This window comes from Phocoena sinus, chromosome 11, assembly GCF_008692025.1.
Source record: "Phocoena sinus isolate mPhoSin1 chromosome 11, mPhoSin1.pri, whole genome shotgun sequence".
NCBI lineage: Eukaryota > Metazoa > Chordata > Mammalia > Artiodactyla > Phocoenidae > Phocoena > Phocoena sinus.
In genome coordinates this window covers 2,144,186-2,162,927 of record NC_045773.1, presented here as the reverse complement: position 1 = coordinate 2,162,927, position 18,742 = coordinate 2,144,186, and the positions used below count along the sequence as shown (strand labels likewise).

The 18,742-nt window shown below is 50.3% G+C and overlaps 1 protein-coding gene across 4 annotated transcripts in view; it reads left to right on the top strand.

The window, feature by feature from the left end:
• Positions 1 to 15,234: 15,234 nt before the first annotated feature.
• ACAD9 (acyl-CoA dehydrogenase family member 9) overlaps positions 15,235 to 18,742 on the top strand; it is a 59,539-nt gene continuing 56,031 nt past the window's right edge. For 3 of the 4 annotated variants that reach the window (XM_032648376.1, XM_032648375.1, XM_032648374.1), the window contains exon 1: positions 15,235 to 15,467. In XM_032648376.1, the coding sequence (XP_032504267.1) occupies positions 15,318 to 15,467 (150 nt within the window). In that variant the 5' untranslated portion in view covers positions 15,235 to 15,317. The remainder of the gene's footprint in view (positions 15,468 to 18,742) is intronic. The other variant, XM_032648377.1, reaches the window with a different exon arrangement.

Below are 18,742 nucleotides of genomic sequence, written 5' to 3'. Positions count from 1 at the left end.
CCCTCGGGGGCCTTCGAGGGAGGGGAGCCGGTTCCCGGAATTCTGGGAATACTTGGGTCTGCTTCAGCGCGCGATGCCACCCCACACGGGGCTGCTGACACCTGCCGCTCGGGGCACCCGAGCCGCTCAGCCAGTGCTGCGGTGCGACCGTCCTCTGGGTTTCGGGTTTGTCTCCCCAGCAGACCGCGAGCTCCTGGGGCAAAGGGTGCATGTGGTCCCCTTCTGTGTGTCCGGTGGCCAGCACAGGACTGCTCCCGTCAAGATGCATCCGAAAACGAATTGGTGGTTGGAAGGGGGCCGGGGTCACAGCAGAACCACTGGCTGATCTGAGGGTGTGTAGATCGTCAGCCTCCCAAACCGATGGACAGTTGTTCGCTTGGTGCTCTGCTGCGCCTGCCACCGGGAATCTAGCTGGGGATGCAGGTGACACAGTGAAACTTCTCCGAGACTGTTTCCTGCTCACTGACCGTGTCCTTTAGCCCACGTTTTATTTGACCTCTCAAAGCTTTCGACGCTGTTCACACGTCCCTTCGTGAAACATGTGGTGTCTTTGGTCGCACACTCTCTCCTTCCTCTCCAGGGGAGGGGGTGGGGAGCTCCTCCTGTGTCTCCTTTGCAGGCTGACACCCCTCCCGGAGCCATGACGTGTTGGACTCAGGGACGCAGAAAGCCCTCTTCCTTTCTTCCTACTTCTCGGCAACGTCACACAAGCCCACAGCTTCGGCTGGCTTTCTGTTTTCCTATAGAGATTCCCAAATCCGAATCTCCAGCCCAGACCTCTGCTCCCAATACCCACATCCCTTGGATCTTTCAGTAGCAGCTCTCTCCAGGAGGACCAAATCCATGGTCGCACATGGACACACAAGGTGGAGCTGGGGCCTCCCTGGGCCCCCTGCATTGATGAATAGCATTCCTGTGAGGGGTGTAAGTTAGAATTTAGGAATTGTTCTGGAACACCTGTCCTTTCCCTGACTCCCCAAGTCTGTGCTGTCACCAAGCCCTTTTGCTTTTTTTAAAAATAATATTTATGGGCTTCCCTGGTGGCGCAGTGGTTGAGAGTCCGCCTGCCGATGCAGGGGACACGGGTTCGTGCCCCGGTCTGGGAGGATCCCACATGCCGCGGAGCGGCTGGGCCCGTGAGCCATGGCCGCTGAGCCTGCGCGTCCGGAGCCTGTCCTCCGCAACGGGAGAGGCCACAACAGTGAGAGGCCCGCGTAACGCATAAAAAAAAAAATAATAATAATAATATTTATTTATTTGGCTGCGCCTGGTCTTCGTTGCAGCATGTGGGATCTTTAGTTGCGGCGTGCATGCGGGATCTAGTTCCCCGACCAGGGATCAAACCCGGGCCCCCTGCGTTGGGAGCGCAGAGTCCCAGCCACTGGACCACCGGGGAAGTCCCTAGCCCTCTTGATTTTTACCTCCTGTGTGTTCTTGAATCTACCTGTGCCTCTTCACATCTCTCACCTGCCGTCAGGCCGTTGTCTGTCTGTCACCCGGTCGGTACCTGGGCTCCTGATCTCCACGGTGGGTCCCTCGACCCCGTTCTCCACTGGCACCAGAAGGGTCTTTTTAAGATGCTGCCTGCTTGAAGCCATTAAAAAGAAAATAACAGAAGACGCTTGACGTGGGCTGTGTGAGGCCTGCATGTTCTGGCCCTTGACCCTCGCTGTCCCCTTTCATTCCAGCCACGCTAGCCCTTCAGACGCCCAGGGAAGCCGTGTTCCCCCTGCCTCCGGGCCTGTGCAAGTATGACCCTGGCCATTCCCCGAAGGTAGGATGCTCTTCCTTGCGTCTTTGTTGAGTTAGCTTCTATTTCCTGCATCAAATTTCAGCTCTCTGCAATGCGTTTGCATACTTGTGTATTCAGTGACGTGACTGCTCCGTTGCCAAAGCGTCAACAAGGTCAGGTCCTTGCACAGCTGCAATCCTAACACGTGGCACAGAGGGCTTCAGCCAGTGTTCGCTGAGTGAATAGATGAGTACCAACGCCCGAAGAAGGAGACTTAGTGCTGAAATGCACAATGCACTTTGGTGGTTCACGGTGAGATCAGAGACCTAGGGAAGCGGCACAAGCCAGAGGCAGGGAAAGACTGGGTCCTGCCGCTTCCTTGTTAATTCAAGGAATAATTTGGGCGATGGCTGGAGGCTTTTAATCACTGTGTTCTAACTTCATCAAATATGTTTTTAACATTCAGAGGATTTGGAAAGAATAGATTCATAACAAGCAGGGGGAAAAATCACCCACAATCCCACCACCCCAAAACAGTTATAATTGAGCGTTTAGTCTTCCTCCTTCCCACCCTGTCTTCGGGCATGTTTCTCGGTTACCTAGTTCAGATTTTTTTTTTTTTATGGTAACTTTATTAGTTCGGATCTTTGATGTGTGTCCCAAACAGTCTGTAAGTGTTATTCGGTGCCCCTCGTGAAGAAAGAGTTTCACGGTGGAAGCCATCTAGGAGACGCCAGGTCTGATCAGAGTTAAACTGTCCCTGTCCTGCAGGACGTCTCAGAGTGTTACCAAAAGTGGGATCCGGCTGCCCGGAGCTCAAAAGACAATAAAGAGGCAAGGTTAGTGGAAAGGAAAGTTTGCTTTATTTCGGAGGCCAGCATGGGAGGGGGCGGTGGGGGACAGACGCCTGTCCACAGGTCAACTCCCTCCCCCGTGACAATCAGTGGAGAAGAGCTTTTATAGACAGAGGGAGGGGGCTCCAGGCAGAAACAGCACAGTCAGCTCTGACCGTCGTCTTGAGATCGGTCCTGCAGTGGTCTGGTCAGCATCATCTTGACTGTTTTAAGTACAATTAAGTCTTCAGTTCCAGGGTCGGTTTGTTCCCATTTCTTTGAGGCCAGTTCCAGGAACTGTGACAGCTTGTGTCATGACTGTGGTCTGGTTATCATGTAGTTCACTTCTTCCACCTGGTGGAGGTTTCAGTGTCTATAAGACAGCTCGCAGGATATGGCTCAGGATATTATCTATAACCCTTGAGGAGGAGCTAAAGGTCCTTGACTTCGTTTAATGACTAAACTATTGTTATTTGGTCTCCTTTGACGGTTTTCCTCTGTTTCTGCATTTTCTCACTTCTCTGATTAAACTTACCCTTTGGCTAAAGTTTTTCTACAGACAAGACTCAGGCTGAGGACATGGGGGGCAAGGACCATAGGGTCCTGCTCTGTTTCGGGAGCCTCTTAGAAAGATGACATTTGTTGTAAGTCTCCGAAAGATAGTCTGTGCCACGTTTCCCAAACGGTGGAACTCTGTTGTGTTCTGCGGCATCCCGCTTAGTTGAAGTTTGTATGTGTAAATTGTATTTCCTTTTTTCCTTAATATATCCTGATGTTATAGAAGATGCCACAGTCGATGACGTTTGCGCACTGGCCCATCGTATGGGTGGCCTCTGATGTGCTTGCCATCAGATAGTGTTGTTTTGGTGAATAAGGAACAGATGGTTGGAAATCATAGAGTTTCTGAGCAGATTTGGTGACTCTGGTAGGGACTGGGGCCTGGGGGAGTGGGGCACCCCTGAGTCTGACTTTAGGCCACAGCTCCTGGGCTGAACAGTGACACCACTTTGGTGGCCCAGGGCAGCCACGGCGTCACCTGAGAAGCCTCTCCTTGGGTGTATTCATTCTGCTCTCCCCTCGCGCGGGAACCCACCTCACCTTTCAGCACTGAGTGGGTCTGCAGTAAAGATGTACCGGCTGCCGACGCAGGTGTGTCGTGAAGGATGCTTTCCCCATTTCTGACGTGTACTTTGAGACTTCTAAGGCCCTTTTAGGGAACTGCCTTCTCCCCTTTCTATCACTTCTGACCACGGTCCACCTGCACCTCCACGACGTGACCGGTGTCCTATATGGAAAAAGTCCCATCTAAATCTGAAAGATGGGGACTAAAGATCTTCAGGTGTCATCTTCTGCGGGGTTAATAGGGAATAAAACATTCTAAAATAAAAACACCAGCAGGGGAGGGCTTCCCTGGTGGTGCAGCGGTTGGGAGTCCGCCTGCCGATGCAGGGGACACGGGTTCGTGCCCTGGTCCGGGAGGATCCCACATGCCGCGGAGTGGCTGGGCCCGTGAGCCACGGCCGCTGAGCCTGCACGTCCGGAGCCTGTGCTCCGCAACGGGAGGGGCCACAACAGTGAAAGGCCCGCATACCGCAAAAAAAAAAAAAAAAAAAAAAAAACCCACCGGGGGTAATGGAGGCCACCTAAATCGGAATCTCTTCCCACATCCTGAGAACTGTTCAGAAAAAGAACAAACAAAACCACCTATAGCCCAGACCTACGGTGTAACCAAAAAAGACCAAAGATCACAAATCTCAATGAGAGGTCAGTGGGAAAACAAACATCTTGGACTAGCAGAGTTGCCAGGGAATCTCACACCAGAATGTAGATCCAGGTGAGGACTGCGCGGAATAGAGGAAACGTCATCAACTAGGGTTCACACCCATAAGGACAGACCGACCCTCAGAGGAAACGTGAGGGCCGGTGGGTGAGAGTACTGGCCGCTTCAGAGTCAAGGGGGAGAGACTGAGAAAGTTCTGAGACCAGAGGTGCAGAAGCCCCGCTTCCGGAGAAGAGGGAAGCACCCTGGAAACGGGAGGTTCCCGGAGGCCTGGTGACGAAGGGAAAGAAAGGAGCCGCTAAAATAAGTGCCCTATTCGAACGAGGTGCTGTCAGAGAATCAGATAAGTAAAGTTGCCTAACCTACAGGTAACCAAATCAGGATGAAAAGAAAGCACAAACACACAGAATAAGAAATGATAGGAGGGAAGAAACTATTACAATGAAGGAAAAAATGTAAAGCAATGCTACTTTGAACAACTTTATGCAAATCAATCTGAAAAACCTAGACAAAATGGATAATTAGCCAAAACTGACCCCCGGAGAGACAGAGATTTTAAACAGACAAATACCCATAAGAGAAATAGAAAAAATAATCAACCTTGCCAGGTCCGTGTTGCTTTCATAGAGGAATTCTTGCAAACTTTTGAATTTCAGATAATCTCAATGCTACTTAAACTGTTTCAGATCACAGCAATGGGAGGAAAACTTACAAATTCTTTTTTATGAAGTGACTCTAGCAACGTTTTCTAAACCTGATAAAGCTTGCGTAAATACAGAACTACAGACAACCAAAGCAGAAGTGCGAATAAAGCAATAGCAAACATCTAATGTCGCATAAATGTAAACTAATATACAGTTGACCGTTAAACAATGTCGGGGTTAATCCACCTATAATTTATAGTTGGCCCTCCACATCTGTGGTTTCAACCAACCTCGGACTGTGTTGTACTGTAGTATTTTGTTTGTTTTTATTTTTAAATTTTTTAATTTAAATTTTGTTTTATATTGGAGTATAGTTGACCTACAAAGTTGTGTTCGTTTCCGGTGTACAGCACAGTGATTCAGTTATACATATACATAGATCCATTCTTTTTCAGGTTCTTTTCCCATATAGGCCTTTACAGAGTACTGAGTAGAGTGCCCTGGGAAGAGCAGGTCCTTTGATTATCTGTTTTATGTACAGTGGTGTGTATGTGTTAATCCCGACCTCCTAATTTACCCTCCCCACCCCACCCTGTGTGTAGTATTTACTACTGAAAAATATCTGCATATGAGTGGACCCTCGCAGTTCAAACCCGTGATATTAAGGGGTCAGCCGTACTCCATGACCCAGCCAGGCTTCCGTGTCTGGGGGAATGAGTCAAACCATCATCCCGAGTGGTCCGAGTCTTCAAGCGTCCTCCGTGTCTTGGTTGCTGTAGTTTTGCGTTAGCTGTTGCTGTTGCACATGGACGTACTAAGAGGTGCCGCAGGGGACCCCGTGGGTTGCAGACATAACCCTTCTTGTCCCACTGTGTGGCCACAGCCCACGCTCCCCTTGGTCATTGGGACCCACCCATCCGGCCAGTAGAGTAAACCCTACTGCTTCCTGGTGGTTTGGGGGCAACAGGGAGGCCAGGGGCCAGGTGGCCGTCCCACCTCCCTCTGAGCAGGACCATCGCTCCATTTCCTCCGGTGGAAGCGCCACCCGCCCCGCCCCCCCCCCCCCCCCCCCACCAGCGCCCAGGATCTAAGACCTCCAAACACGCAGAGCTCAGAGTTGCTGGGATGGGATGTAAAAACTCTGTGCACAGGCCCTTGGGTGTAATGGTGAGAGGAGCCACACCGCCCGTCGTTTCTGCACCTGTGTGTGCTGACCATGGGGGTGACATCACCACACAGTGGACGCTGGCTCAAAGCGTGGCCTGCACCCTGTAATACAGAACCTGTCCTCTCAGGGTGCTGCCCCCCGGGGGTGTGGTAACTGCGTTTTCAGGAAGCCCTTCCACCTCTGAAGTGGACCAGCTAGTCCTTAGTGATGGTGGATCTATGGTGAGACCGGTTAAGGTTTGCTTTTTGTTTTTTTAATTCTGTTTTTTGGACACACGGTTTGAAAGTCAAAACCGCATAAGAAACTGTTTTCAGGGGAGTTCCCTCGTGGTCTAGTGGTTAGGATTCCACGCTCTCACTGCCGTGGCCCGGGTTCAGTCCTTCGTCAGTCCAAGCCGCACGGACAAAAGGAAAAAAAGCAAAGCTATTTTCAGAAATTGTCACCTCACTGCTCTCCCCATCCTTATCTCCGTCCTGGGGGCTCCATGTAACCATTTGTGTTCCTTTCTAGGTTGATCATCCCGTGTGTCCTTTCACAGAGTTAAGCAGAGATGCACAGAGTCCTTCCCAGCCTTTCCTCCGCAGAAGGCAGCACACGGTGTGCATTTCTGCGCTTACAGTCACTCCGGTGTTACCAATATATTGGCCCCGCTGCACCCCACTGGCCCAGCTCTGTGATCCAGACTGGACTCTACCTCATCTGCTGCCTGGCACGATGCTTCGCTTTGTCGCTTCGTCGATGGAGGGTGCGTGGGGGGCGCTGCCGGAGGAGGATTTTCTTCCAGGTTCTGTAGGCGGCTGACTTTGTGGCACTGTGTGCCTCTGACCAGGCTTTAGCGCTCGCCGACCCAGGAAGCGGTTCCCTGCCCGAAACCTCAGCACCCCTCGCCCACCCCAGGTGGGAGGTTTCCTGCCTGCTGCTCCTGCCTGAGGTCCCCGCCTGCCTTTGACTTGGTGACTGTAGGCCCTTCGGAGCCCAGGGCAAGCCCAGCCGGCTGCAAGCAGAGCTCCGATGGGCGTGAAGTGCGGTCTTCGGAAGGGCCCACGCCCCACAGTGTGTCTCTTTCAAGGGTATTTTTTTGAGAATCCCTTTTCTATCCCTTCTTAGTATTGAATCCCCCCTAAATCGTTTAAAAGCCTTTGTATTAAACCTTCCCTGATCAAATTACCCTGAGGTTTCTGTCCCCTGGACTCTGACAGATGCAAAACTGGTGCTGTGAGTGGTACGAGAAGGTAGCCCCACAATGACGAGGGGATTTGGGAGCTACTTGTGGGGAGGCCTGGGCTTGAGTGCATCCCGTGAGAAACAGGATGCTGGCCGTCCAGGCACGCAGCGGCCGTCATCTGTGATGACTGGATGAAGTGTCATTGAAGTGAACGCCTTTGGAGCCTCAGGAGGGCTGCCCTTGAGGGTAATGACAGTAATGACAATGGCTAGGACCTCTGTGTGGGGCAGGATCTGCTGACACCAGGTTGGGGTGAAGGAAAGTGCAGCGTTTATTGCAGTCCCCAAGCAAAGAGTCAGGTAGCTAGTGCCTAAAAGGCCCAAAGTCCCAAAAGGCTTTCAGGGAAAGGTTTATAAAGACAAGGTGAGTGAAGGGGTTTGTGGGGCGTGGTCAGTTCGTAGATATCCTTCTGATTGGTTGGTGGTGAGGTAATCAGGAGTCGGCATAATCAACCTTCTGGTTCCAGCTGGTCTGGGGTCTGTGGGCTTGCGGGCAGCAGGCAGTTAACTTCTCCCACCCGATGAGGGTTTCAGTAGCTGCAAAACCGCTCAAAGGACGTGAGTCAGAATATTACCTATCGCCATTGAGGAGGAGCTAAAGGTCCTTGACTTTGGTTAATGGCTAAACTGTTACTATTTTGTCTCGCTTGATTGTTTGCTTCTCTTTCTGCATTTTTTCACTTCTCTGATTAAATGCATTCTTCGACTAAAGTTTTTCTACAGACAAAAAAAGGCAGGCAGAGGACATGGGTGTTGGTCCTGTTCTAGAAAGACCCCATAGTGTCCTGCTCGGTCACAATAGTATTCCTCCGGTAGATCCTGTCAGCCTTATCTGGCATCAAAGCCATAACGAGGGAGAGGTTTGAAAGGGGAAATACCTTTGCATCAACCTCAGGTCTGAAGACCATCCTTTACCCCACGGTCTTCCTTCTCACTTTGCTGGTTAAAACCCATTTTGCATGTCATGAACTCAAGCTAAACTCATTTTTTAACACCCATAAGGAGCTAGCGTAATACAGCTATGATGTATGTTGAGCATTTATTCTCTTAAAAAACATCTCTGCTCTCCACAGGAAAAGTGTTGGTGACGAAAGTCTGCTTTATCTCACAAGCTGGATTCATACGCTTAACCGGACTTTGCATCCAAGCTGGGGAGGTACTTACTCATCCACATTGGGCGGGACCAGCCTTCATTCTATAGAGTATTTCTTAGTCAGTGGCACCCCAAATGGCCCTTTCCTTGTGACCTGGAGTCCAAACCGGGATGTCTGACACCTTTGGCTAGACTTCCTGAAAACCCACTGCTATCGGCCTTTTGTAACCAACAGCCAGGACGGGAGCTGTTTGTAGGGCATTGCTGGGCACATACAGCTTACATACTGCAACCTGGCCAGCGAGAGAATATTGGATCTTCAGGAGAAGAAGAAAAAGGAAAAAAAACAACAACTATTAATTACAGTGTATTGCAGGGAAAAATACAAAATGAGGTCCTCAGATGAGTTTCACTTGGTTATCTCTCCTACAAATTACAACTGGGAAAAAAATGAATTTGAGTAAATGCCGAGTTCTATTAAGTAATTAAGAGGAGTGGGACTTCCCTGGTGGGGCAGTGGTTAAGAACCCATCTGCCAATGCAGGGGACACGAGTTCAAGCCCTGGTCCGTGAAGATCCCACATGCCGCGGAGCAACTAAGCCTGTGTACCAAAACTACTGAGCCTGCGCTCTAGAGCCCACGAAATACAACTACTGAGCCCACGTGCCACAACTACTGAAGCCCGTGCACCTAGAGCCCGTGCTCCGCAACAAAGACAAGCCACCGCAATGAGAAGCCCGCACACCACAATGAAGAGTAGCCCCTGCTCGCCACAACTAGAGAAAGCCTACGCGCAGCAATGAAGAGCCAATGCAGCCAAAAATAAAATTTATTTTAAAAAAATCAAGAGGAGTAGTTTTCCTTAAAAGAGAAAAGACACAGCAATTACCAATAATTTTTGACTTAATGCCAACTCTCCATGGTCCTGTAATCGGCATTTACAACATCCAGGAACGATGGAAAGAGGAATTTTTCGTGCATTTCATTCTCGTCATGGTGTGTGAATATACAAGCCGGTCCCTTCTTGGAGGCAGGCAGGGTAGAAATGATAAGTGAACAAATGTGGAGAGCAGAGCTGATTATCAGTCTCTGCCTAAGAAATCACAGTGTGGTCCGCTAGATATTTTTATTGAGCTTTAATGGCGAGCAAACTTTATTCTTTATCATCTCATGCTGAGTGAGCACTGAAAGCTTTTTGAAACGCAGGGACCGACTTGGGGCCTGAGCTGTCTCTACCTCCCGGGATCAGTGGGTGAACCATTAAGATGAATTCTCCCCCGTAACGCTTCATTATCTGGTTTGCAGCCCCACAGTCACTGGCTTGAAGGATTACAAAAAAATATTGTTGTTGGTTTCAAAGAAATGTTAGTGCTGAGTGCCAAACGCCTTTGCAGGGGCTCCCAGGGTTTTCTGGCAAGAGGCTGACTGCAGAGCTTCCCGACAATGACCCAGCCGGATCTCGCTGTGCGTCAGGATTCCGCTACTGCAGGCATCGGGGTGATGGACTGTGCGTCCCCCAGTATGTTTCCTGGGAGTTATTTGTTTGAGTTGAAGAAGAATAGTCCACAGTAAGTCCCTTCAGCAAGGACTGGCATCGCATCTTCCTTTAGGGCAGTTTCCCATGAGTTAAGGATGCTGGCTCTGCCACTTGGGCATCTTGAAATAAGATTTCAGGCTCTACTGGCTTTTGTGCAAACAGATAAGACCCCAGTGAGTTAATGTGCTTGCTTGGCTCTTACATTACAGCAGTTGCTTTGGGAATGCTGGCCGTTTCAACACAGCGTTTGTTGCATGTTATTTTAACATGCTTTTCATATTGTAATAGTGGGGGACACACGCTCTAGAACTTGGTTGAATCTTAGGTTCCTTTGGCTTTTGAAGCATAAGGAAAAATCAGAGGTATTTTGTTTTTGTCGTTGTTAACGCGGTTAAAATTTCAGCTCTCCTGAGATTTTGAAAAACTGTTATCACTAGGACCAAGTCTCAACTTAAGAGCCCCTATTTTTAGACTCTTTTTTTTTTCAGGGTTGCTAGACCCTGAAGTCTACAGTGTGTAGCGTGGGAGGAGAACTAAATGTTAGAACAGTTAGTTTGCATAAAAATCCATGTTTTGTGTTGATTGCATCATCCGATAGGTGAGGAAACTGGGCCTCTGGAATAGGACGCGCTTTGCCCGAGGTCTGGAGGTGGAGGATGATTATGAAGGGGATTGGTGAAAACGCATCACTGAGCAGAAGGACCTCTCAGACACGTCAGTCCGAAACATTCAGACTGACAACCCCACAAAAGAAAGAAGAGCCAGGACACACGTAAAAGGGGCACCTAAGTACCAAGGGCCGTGCTTGACCCTCCTTGCAACTTGACCTAAGGGTGTGTCACCCCATCGAGCTGGCAGAGGTGAAGAGTGACACCAAGGTCTGATGGGGTTTCTGACCTCCGTCAGGGTAATTTCACCTTACTTCAGGTCAGCCAGTAATGGGGGCGAGTGATGACAGAGAAGGAGGTCATCTTTCACCCGCCCAGTCTTGCCTTGCCGCCTTCAGGAAGGCAGCGCAGCCGGGGGGATGAGGACACAGGCCCAGGAGCCAGCCGGCGGGGCCCGGAGCCTGGCTTTGCTGTTTAGGACTGCGAGCTTTCAGTGCCTGTGTTTCCCACTTGCAAAATGGGCATAAAGTGTCTGAATTCACAGGCTCGTTTAGAGGATGAAATGATATTGACACATGTGAAGCACATAGAAGGGCACTCGTCCAATCTGGTTGCTTGGGACTCAGTTGACCTGCATGGCAGGTGTGACTGGCCCCTTAAGTGATGACTCTTTATGTTTATACTGTTCCTTATAGTGTTTTCCTCGACACTTGGAAGGTGTTTTTATTAGTTGGGGGCTGCCGTTAAGAAACCCCTAAATGTCAGTGGCTTCATACAGCGCATATTTCTTGCTCCTGTTAATATTCAACATGGGTGTCCCCATTCCGTGGCTGGCTTTCCTCCTTTGGAGGAAAAGACCAATATTCAAAGACCTAGGCCTTTCCCATCTCGTCCCGCCGCCCACTAGGGCCGAGTCCTCTGCTTCCAGCTGGTGGAAGAGGAGGCAGCAGAGAATGACCACTCATTTCTTAAAAGCTGGTAGGAAGCCATTGATTCTAAACCGTAGCAGGAGCCCTGGGTGCGTGGGCTGTGAGACACGGCCCCAGCCCCGTGGTCGCTGTTAGGCCCTGTTTATTGATGTTGCCGTGTGCCAAGAATCACAGGCCCTCATGTCGTACGTCTGCAAGGGCCGCTCTAACAAAGAACCACAGACCGGGGGCTTAAACAGTCTACTGTCTGCCACTTCTGGTGGCTAGAAGTCCAAGATCAAGGTGTTGGCAGGGTTGGTTCCTTCTGAGGGCTGAGAATCTGTCCCAGGCCTCTCTCCCAGCTTCTGCAGTTTGCTGGCCTCTTTGGCCTTCCTCAGCCTGTAGAAGCGTTAACTTGATCTCTGTCTTCACCCTCACATGGCATCTCCCTGTGCGCACGTCTTTGTCTACATTTCTCCTTCTTGTAAGGGCACAGCGGTTGTACTGGGGCTAGGAGTCTACACCACCCCACTATGACCTCTTCCTAACTTAGCTCATTACATCTGCAACACAATGCAATAGGAAACCCTCATTCCAAATAAGGTCACATTCCCAGGCGCTGGCGGTTAGGATTTCAACAAATGAATTTTGGGGGACACAATTCAACCCGTAACACCTCGTTACCTTTGTGGCTTTCAACAAGCCAGTGACTTGCATGTTTCCGTAATAAAGTGGACAAATACACATCAAAAAGGAAGGAAGTAGTAGTGGACAACATAACGTAGTGTAGGAGACAACATTATTCTTTGAGGGACACCTCTCTTCTTGCAGGTATTTGATGTCTGGACAGTGAGGTGTCAGCCAACTTCTCTGAGCAGGAAATGCACTGGTGATAACTGTGCATGATTTATCTGTGAGCCTTTAGTTAGGACGCTGACGGCTACGAGGCAGGAACCTTGACTAGACTCTCATTTTTCACATGACTGACTCTTGACCTGGTAACCTTAGGACAGGAGACAACGCTACCGCTTTCTTCTAATTCTGTGTTCATAAATGTCTCCATGGCCTTCCCCGGTGTATGGCTTTCACACTGAGGGGTGTAGGAATAGTTTCCTACTCAGAGGATGTGCCAGAGGCCCAGAGCCAAGCATCCTGGCATGCTAACACCAACACGATGGCCACACAAGAGTGCCAGATTATTTGCTGGTAAGTCATGTGTGAGAACCAGTTGTACTGACATGATCATACAGAAGGACATTCAGAGGTACTCGGTGAGAGTGTCTTAAATATGAAATGTGGAAGTTCTATGTGTAAAGCAAACTTTGAAAATGGCATCCTATTTCTCAGAGGCTAATACTCAAGTATAAGATGGAAATCTCAGTGTGTAACCATTTTTTATTTTTATATTATTACAAGAAAAACATTGATCATTTGCTGTGGTAGATGCTTTTGTAAGGATTTAGTTAATCCTCACAAAAGTTCTGTGAGGTAAGTGATATTATACTCATTTTTACAGATGAGAAAACTGAATTTAGAAACTGGCAAAGTTGTAGAACTCCAAAACTTTTCCCATTGTACATGCTACTAGAGTACGTAGAAATTATGCCTTAATTTTTTTCTAATTTTTGTTTTGGAAACTGTGTGCCACTGAATTTCTCACTTGTTTAATTTAGGGAGGATCCAACCAAATTAGGATCCACTAAAGAGGACCCAGCACATTATCGGATGACTTGATTGAATTGACTACATTTCTTTTGGCCAAAATGTACACCAGCTCAAACTTAAAACCCAACAATGGCACTTTTTCTTTGTTTCACCCGCAGAGTTAATTCACAAAGGCACTTGTTACCAATGCCTTCTTGAGAAGCTGAATGCTGAAACTGGCAAATACTGACCACTGATGAAGAAACCAGGTGACAAGCCTTTAAAAGTGAAAGACAAAAGAGAGAACACATTGCAGAAGATGCCTGCAAGTACAGGTATTTTGCAACCAAGAAAGTTTTTGAGCTCTTTTTTCCCTGATGCTATGTCATTGACCGGGATAGAGTAGGATAATCAAATAGTCAGTTTAGAAATCCCACTAGGGGATTAAAGACACAGAGGGAATTTTAAGGGAGTTTGGGAGACTGTGTAAGCTAATGACCACTCAAGAGAGGAATCCAGTAACCTAGCAACGATCTACACGACCTTGAAGGAAGACAGGTGCCTCCAAGCGCCAGGCACACTCAAGCCACAAACCCTCATAGTTAAAGCACAAGACAAAAGACATGGGGTCTGAATCTTGTTACATGAAGGCAGGGAGTTTAATCGTCCTTTAAGAAGAGCATTTCTGTGTGTAGCCAAGACAGAAATACAGGTGAAAAGGAAAGAAACTAGCTGAAAGGGGACATTATACTGAAACCTGAGATTAATTACCATATTTTAGTCTATGTTACTACCCTTTTGCTAATATAAATATGAATTAAATAGCGCCATGACAGCCCTGGTCAGACCATATAGGGTCACAGGAGGAACTAATGATGTAAGCCTTGACGTTTGCCCAAGAATGAGGAAAAAGGTGGTCTTCTCCCCTCCCCACTTTTTCTTGGATGATAAAGATGTAGCCCTCTTGGTTCTCAGGGCTCCGTTCCCTTGCCAGCCCGCTCCTATCTCTCACAAGCATCCTATGCTAACAGACTCACTCTTTGCCTATCACTTTGCCTCACACCGACTTCCTTCTGCAACCAGACAAAAGAAGCTGAGCTTCAGTTAAGTCCTAACACCAGGTGAGAGGTTTTAATTAAAAGACAGTGGGTTCGCGTCCACATCTGAGATGCGGGGTGGGGGTGGGGGTTGAGGCCCCAGTCTGAGTTTTGGCTGGGTTCGAGTCCCTCCCGAGAAGGACTGCGTTTTCATCATCAAGTCTTTACCCAAACAAGTGTACCTTTTATTGGGTCTGGCACAGCACGTTGAGCTGAATGCGTTCCCCACTGCTCTCTGAATATTGACGGTGGCAGAGAGCATTTCCAATGAGAAAAAGGCGTATTGTTACTACCCTGTAAATGCGACAGGCAGGGCGCAGGCACAGGTGAGGAGGGCCTTCAGGGCATCGCTGGGTGTGGGGAGGGGGGCGCCCTCCCCGCTATCCCGTCCCTGCCACCGGTCCCAGTTCCAGCTTCTTCCCCACCCTTGCCCTTCAGGTTGGCGTTTCCCGGGGACGTAGTAACTACAGGGTCTCATCCAGACCCCTCTGGTGGAATATCTCTTTCCTTTTCTTCTCCCCACCCCCCATATATGTGACGAATACGTAAGCTATGAAGCAAAACCAAAGGAATCCTCACTAATCACCCACTTAAAGCAAGGACCGTAACCCGTGTGTGCGCTCCCTCCAGAGATAACCAATATCGTGAATTTCCCCCACCCCCCGCTTTGTAGTTCCACCATGTCCGCGTCGCCCCAGCTGGCGAGAGGGAGGCAAGTGGAGGCAGCTGGGCCACCGCTTCGGTTCCGGCTCCCAGAGACGCTGCCCCGGCTGGTAATTTACGGCATTTAGGCAAAACCACTGCAGGTGTTTGAAAACAGCACGCCGCCGCCGCCCAATCGCGAAGCCGCCCATTCGCGAAACCGTCAAGATTGGCCGCGGCCCCGGCCAGGGCCCGAGGCCGCGCAAGCGCGTTGGCGGCCGGCGGAGCGACGCAGATGGGTGGCGTCATCGGGAGGCGCGATCCCGGGGCAAGTGACTGAGACGCTGGGGAAGCGGTGGCGGCGGCGGCGGCGGCGGCGGCGGCGGCGAGAGCGACTCGGGACAGTATGAGCGGCTGCGGGCTCTTCTTGCGCTCGGCGGCGGCGGCGCGCTTGGGCCGTGCCCTGGTGGCTTTCACCGCGAGTCGGCGCCCGCTGCGCACCAGTCCACCGAGCCAAGCTTTCGCCAAGGAGCTCTTCCTGGGCAAAATCGAGAAGGTAACGCCGAGCCCCGGCTGGCCATTGCCCTTCCTCCTCGCCTTTTGCCCTTTGCGGGAAGGGCCCAGTCGAGCCTGGTTAGAGTCCCCACACCTGCCTTAGAAACGAACCTGCGGGCCGGTGTGCTAACCCTGTGGCTCTGAGGAGCTATGGTTTTGACCTGTGTTCGAGGTAACGCCTGCCGGGACACCCTGGGAAACCCTAGGCGAGGTGGTCGCTAAGTGATCCGCAACTCAACACTCCGGCCGCGAACTGGGGGGGCAGGAGGGGGTTTCCTGTTTCCTAAGCACAGACCATGCCGCTCCTCTCTCTGTTGGCATCCACGGCCGAGTCTCAACGGCTCACCCCACCTTTCAGGTTCCCCAGAAGCCCGGCTCAAAGGTGCCTTCCCCGCCCGTCCCTTCCACGGGTCGCACGACCTAGTGTTACTAAGCACTCGCCGGACTCTTATAGTTAGAAGGCTTGGATTTGACCTTGACTTTGTGACTTTGAGTCCCAGTTCTTTCAGCCTTAAAACGGAGCTTGCGATGTGTTCTGCATCTCAGATGTGTTGTGACGAGACGTATATACGTGGAAACGCTTTCTAAACTGTTAAGATGCGGTACAGGTTCATGAAGCAGCAAAATGAGTAGTCGGTGCTGGCGTCAACACCTGCTAGTCTTGTGACCTTGGGCTAATAGCTCCTGTGAAGTGCCTCAGTGCTCTCACACAGAAAATAGGAGTAAAAACAGCCCTCGCCCCCTCCTACGGGTGGCCCACAAGCCAAAGAAAAATGTGTGTAAAGTGCTTTGAGCTTGGCTGGAATGTTGACTGATTCTCTATTACTTTAGGAGTTATTCCCTGTTTTTTCTAGGACATTCTCTAAGGTCGTCAGGCACGGATGCAGACACTCTGACTGGAGTGGTTTGCCCTGCTAGAAGTACGAAGCTAGGTCTTAAAAGTTAAGGAAGCCGTTTCCTCCAGAACCTGGGGCTGTGTGGTGCTCTGTCGTGGGACCCCCGTGGCTCCCAGCAGCTTGGGGAAGAAAGAACACACATTTTTCTGTCACCGACCAGGGTTTTTGGCCTTCCCCAAGAGATAGAAATTTACTAGAGGCCAGACAAGAAATTCAGGCAAGGCTTTATCGGGGCCTCTGCTGCAGCAGGGGGGAAGAAGAACGAACAGCATGTTCCCTTGCTCGCTCAATCCCCGAGAGGGGCAAACTAGTTTCTTATATGGGGTGAGGGTAGAAATGTGTCCAGGGGTCAGGCCGGAGGGGTGGCTTAGGTGTTTTGTCCACCCCTTAGGTGGTGTTGTGTGCAGGGGGCATGTGGGGTACCCTGTTTTTGCTCCAGGCTCTTCAAAAGTGGCAGTTGGTTTTTTTTTTGGTCTTTTTGTATCTGTTGGATCCAGAATTTGCCCCAGCTGCGCATGCACGCAGTTGTGTTTAGTCCATACAGCTTCTTTGTGTTTTGTTGCTCAAGGAGAGGTGTGTCCAGGTGCAGTGATTGCAGCACTGCAGCAAAGAGTCCCAGGTCCCTGCCTGTCTCATTTCATGCTCCGCTTTCTCCAAACCTATGGCGCCACCTCCCCCATCCGCACTCTCACCTGTCGGCTTTGCTTCCTGTTTCACTGAGAAAATACACGCAGTCAGGTAAGAACTTCTACCACCACGCTTACCCCCTCCTCCCCACATGTGTGCCCGTGTGGTCTGCGTTCTCTGCATTGATGTGGGGAACCGTCCACTCCCAGCAAAGGCCAACTATACCCCAAGCTTTCTCAGCTACTCAAGGACATTGATTCCTTCTTGGCTCCTTGACAAGTCCAAACATTAGACAACGTTTCCAGCCAGCTCAGTCGGAGTTGAAGTTTTCTAAGGCTTAGTCTGTGGACTTCTCTTTTCATCTACAAGCATTCCTCTGATAATCTAATTCAGTATCATGCTGTCAGTATCCTGAAGATGCACATTTATTTCTCCAGCTGAGATTTCTCCCCTGAACTCCATACTCTTCCTATCTACCTTTCTACTCAAAAGCTACACTTGGATGTTACTAGGCATCGCCAGTCAAGCCCACCCAAAGCCGAGTTCCTGGTCTGTCCACCCAATCCTGTCTTTCCTCCCGCTCTTCTTATCGGAGAGGGTGGTGACTCTGCTGTTCCACTTGTTCAGGTCAAATACCTGGAGTCAGCTTTGACACCTCCTGTTCTCATAAGCCACGTCAAATCCAACAGCAAATGCCGTTTTCTCTACGTTCAGGTTCTATTTAGAATCTGACAGCTTTTAAGCACTTCCGCCGGTACTTCCCTGGTTCAGGCAGACATTGTCTCTCTCAGCATTGTTGGGGTTTGAGCGGCAACGTGGTATCCGAGATGCTTAGAATCTCGGAGTAGAAGGAGACCTTCATGATCACGCAGGCCAGCAGTTGTCCCCCTGCCCTCAGTAGGACCCAGGCTGTTCCTGAGAGCACCCCGAGGGCTGCTGCAGGGACTAGCAGGGGAGTCAAGTGGGAGGGATCTGCGTGACTTTTCTCCCCGTTCACAGCCTCAGCCAGAGCAGCTTGGCTTGCATCTGTTTTGCATATTTGGTTTCTGCACTGGATTTATTTGAAAAACCGGTTGTACTTTCAAAAATTTGAAAAGTGCTGATGAAATTGAACCCATCGCCCATGAGGCACCCCATTTAGACTCTGAACACTGCCGTCAGAGATTTGTTCTCACATGTGCACGAGATCTCTCTCCTGGGGACAGTTGTCCATTGGTTGCAGTTGAGGCCACCTGGTTCCCAGCCTGTTCTCTCCTCTCACCTGGCTGCTCGCTGGTACCAGAATCATCTCCCTCTAACACAGCCGTTGCACCAGGCCCAGGTGAGCCCGTGCAGGCCGGCGCAGTGGACGTGGCCTCTACATTCGGCTAAAGAGCCGGCTTTGTTCTAAGCGGCTGCGGGGTGGTGACAGCTCAGTGTAATTTCCTTGTAGACCACCTTAGGGGCAGGGTCGAAGGTGGCCTGGAGGCAGGAATTCTTTTAAGTTTGGGCATGGCACCCACCTATCACCTGTACAGGTGGCCGGAAAGAGGAAAGTAGATTTGGGAGCCTGTAACTAGAGTGGCTGATTATTTACAGGGCTCTAGAGGAGACAGGACTACTCTGCTTTGAAGACCTTTCTCAAGACGCTTGGTGAGAGGTGCTGTGAGGAGAGGCAGGGCTCCTGGGGGCGGCTTAGGGCCTGGGACATCACTTCTCAGCAGGTGTCAGTCAAATCCAGATACTCGGGTCACGCTGGCAGCTAACGGGGAGG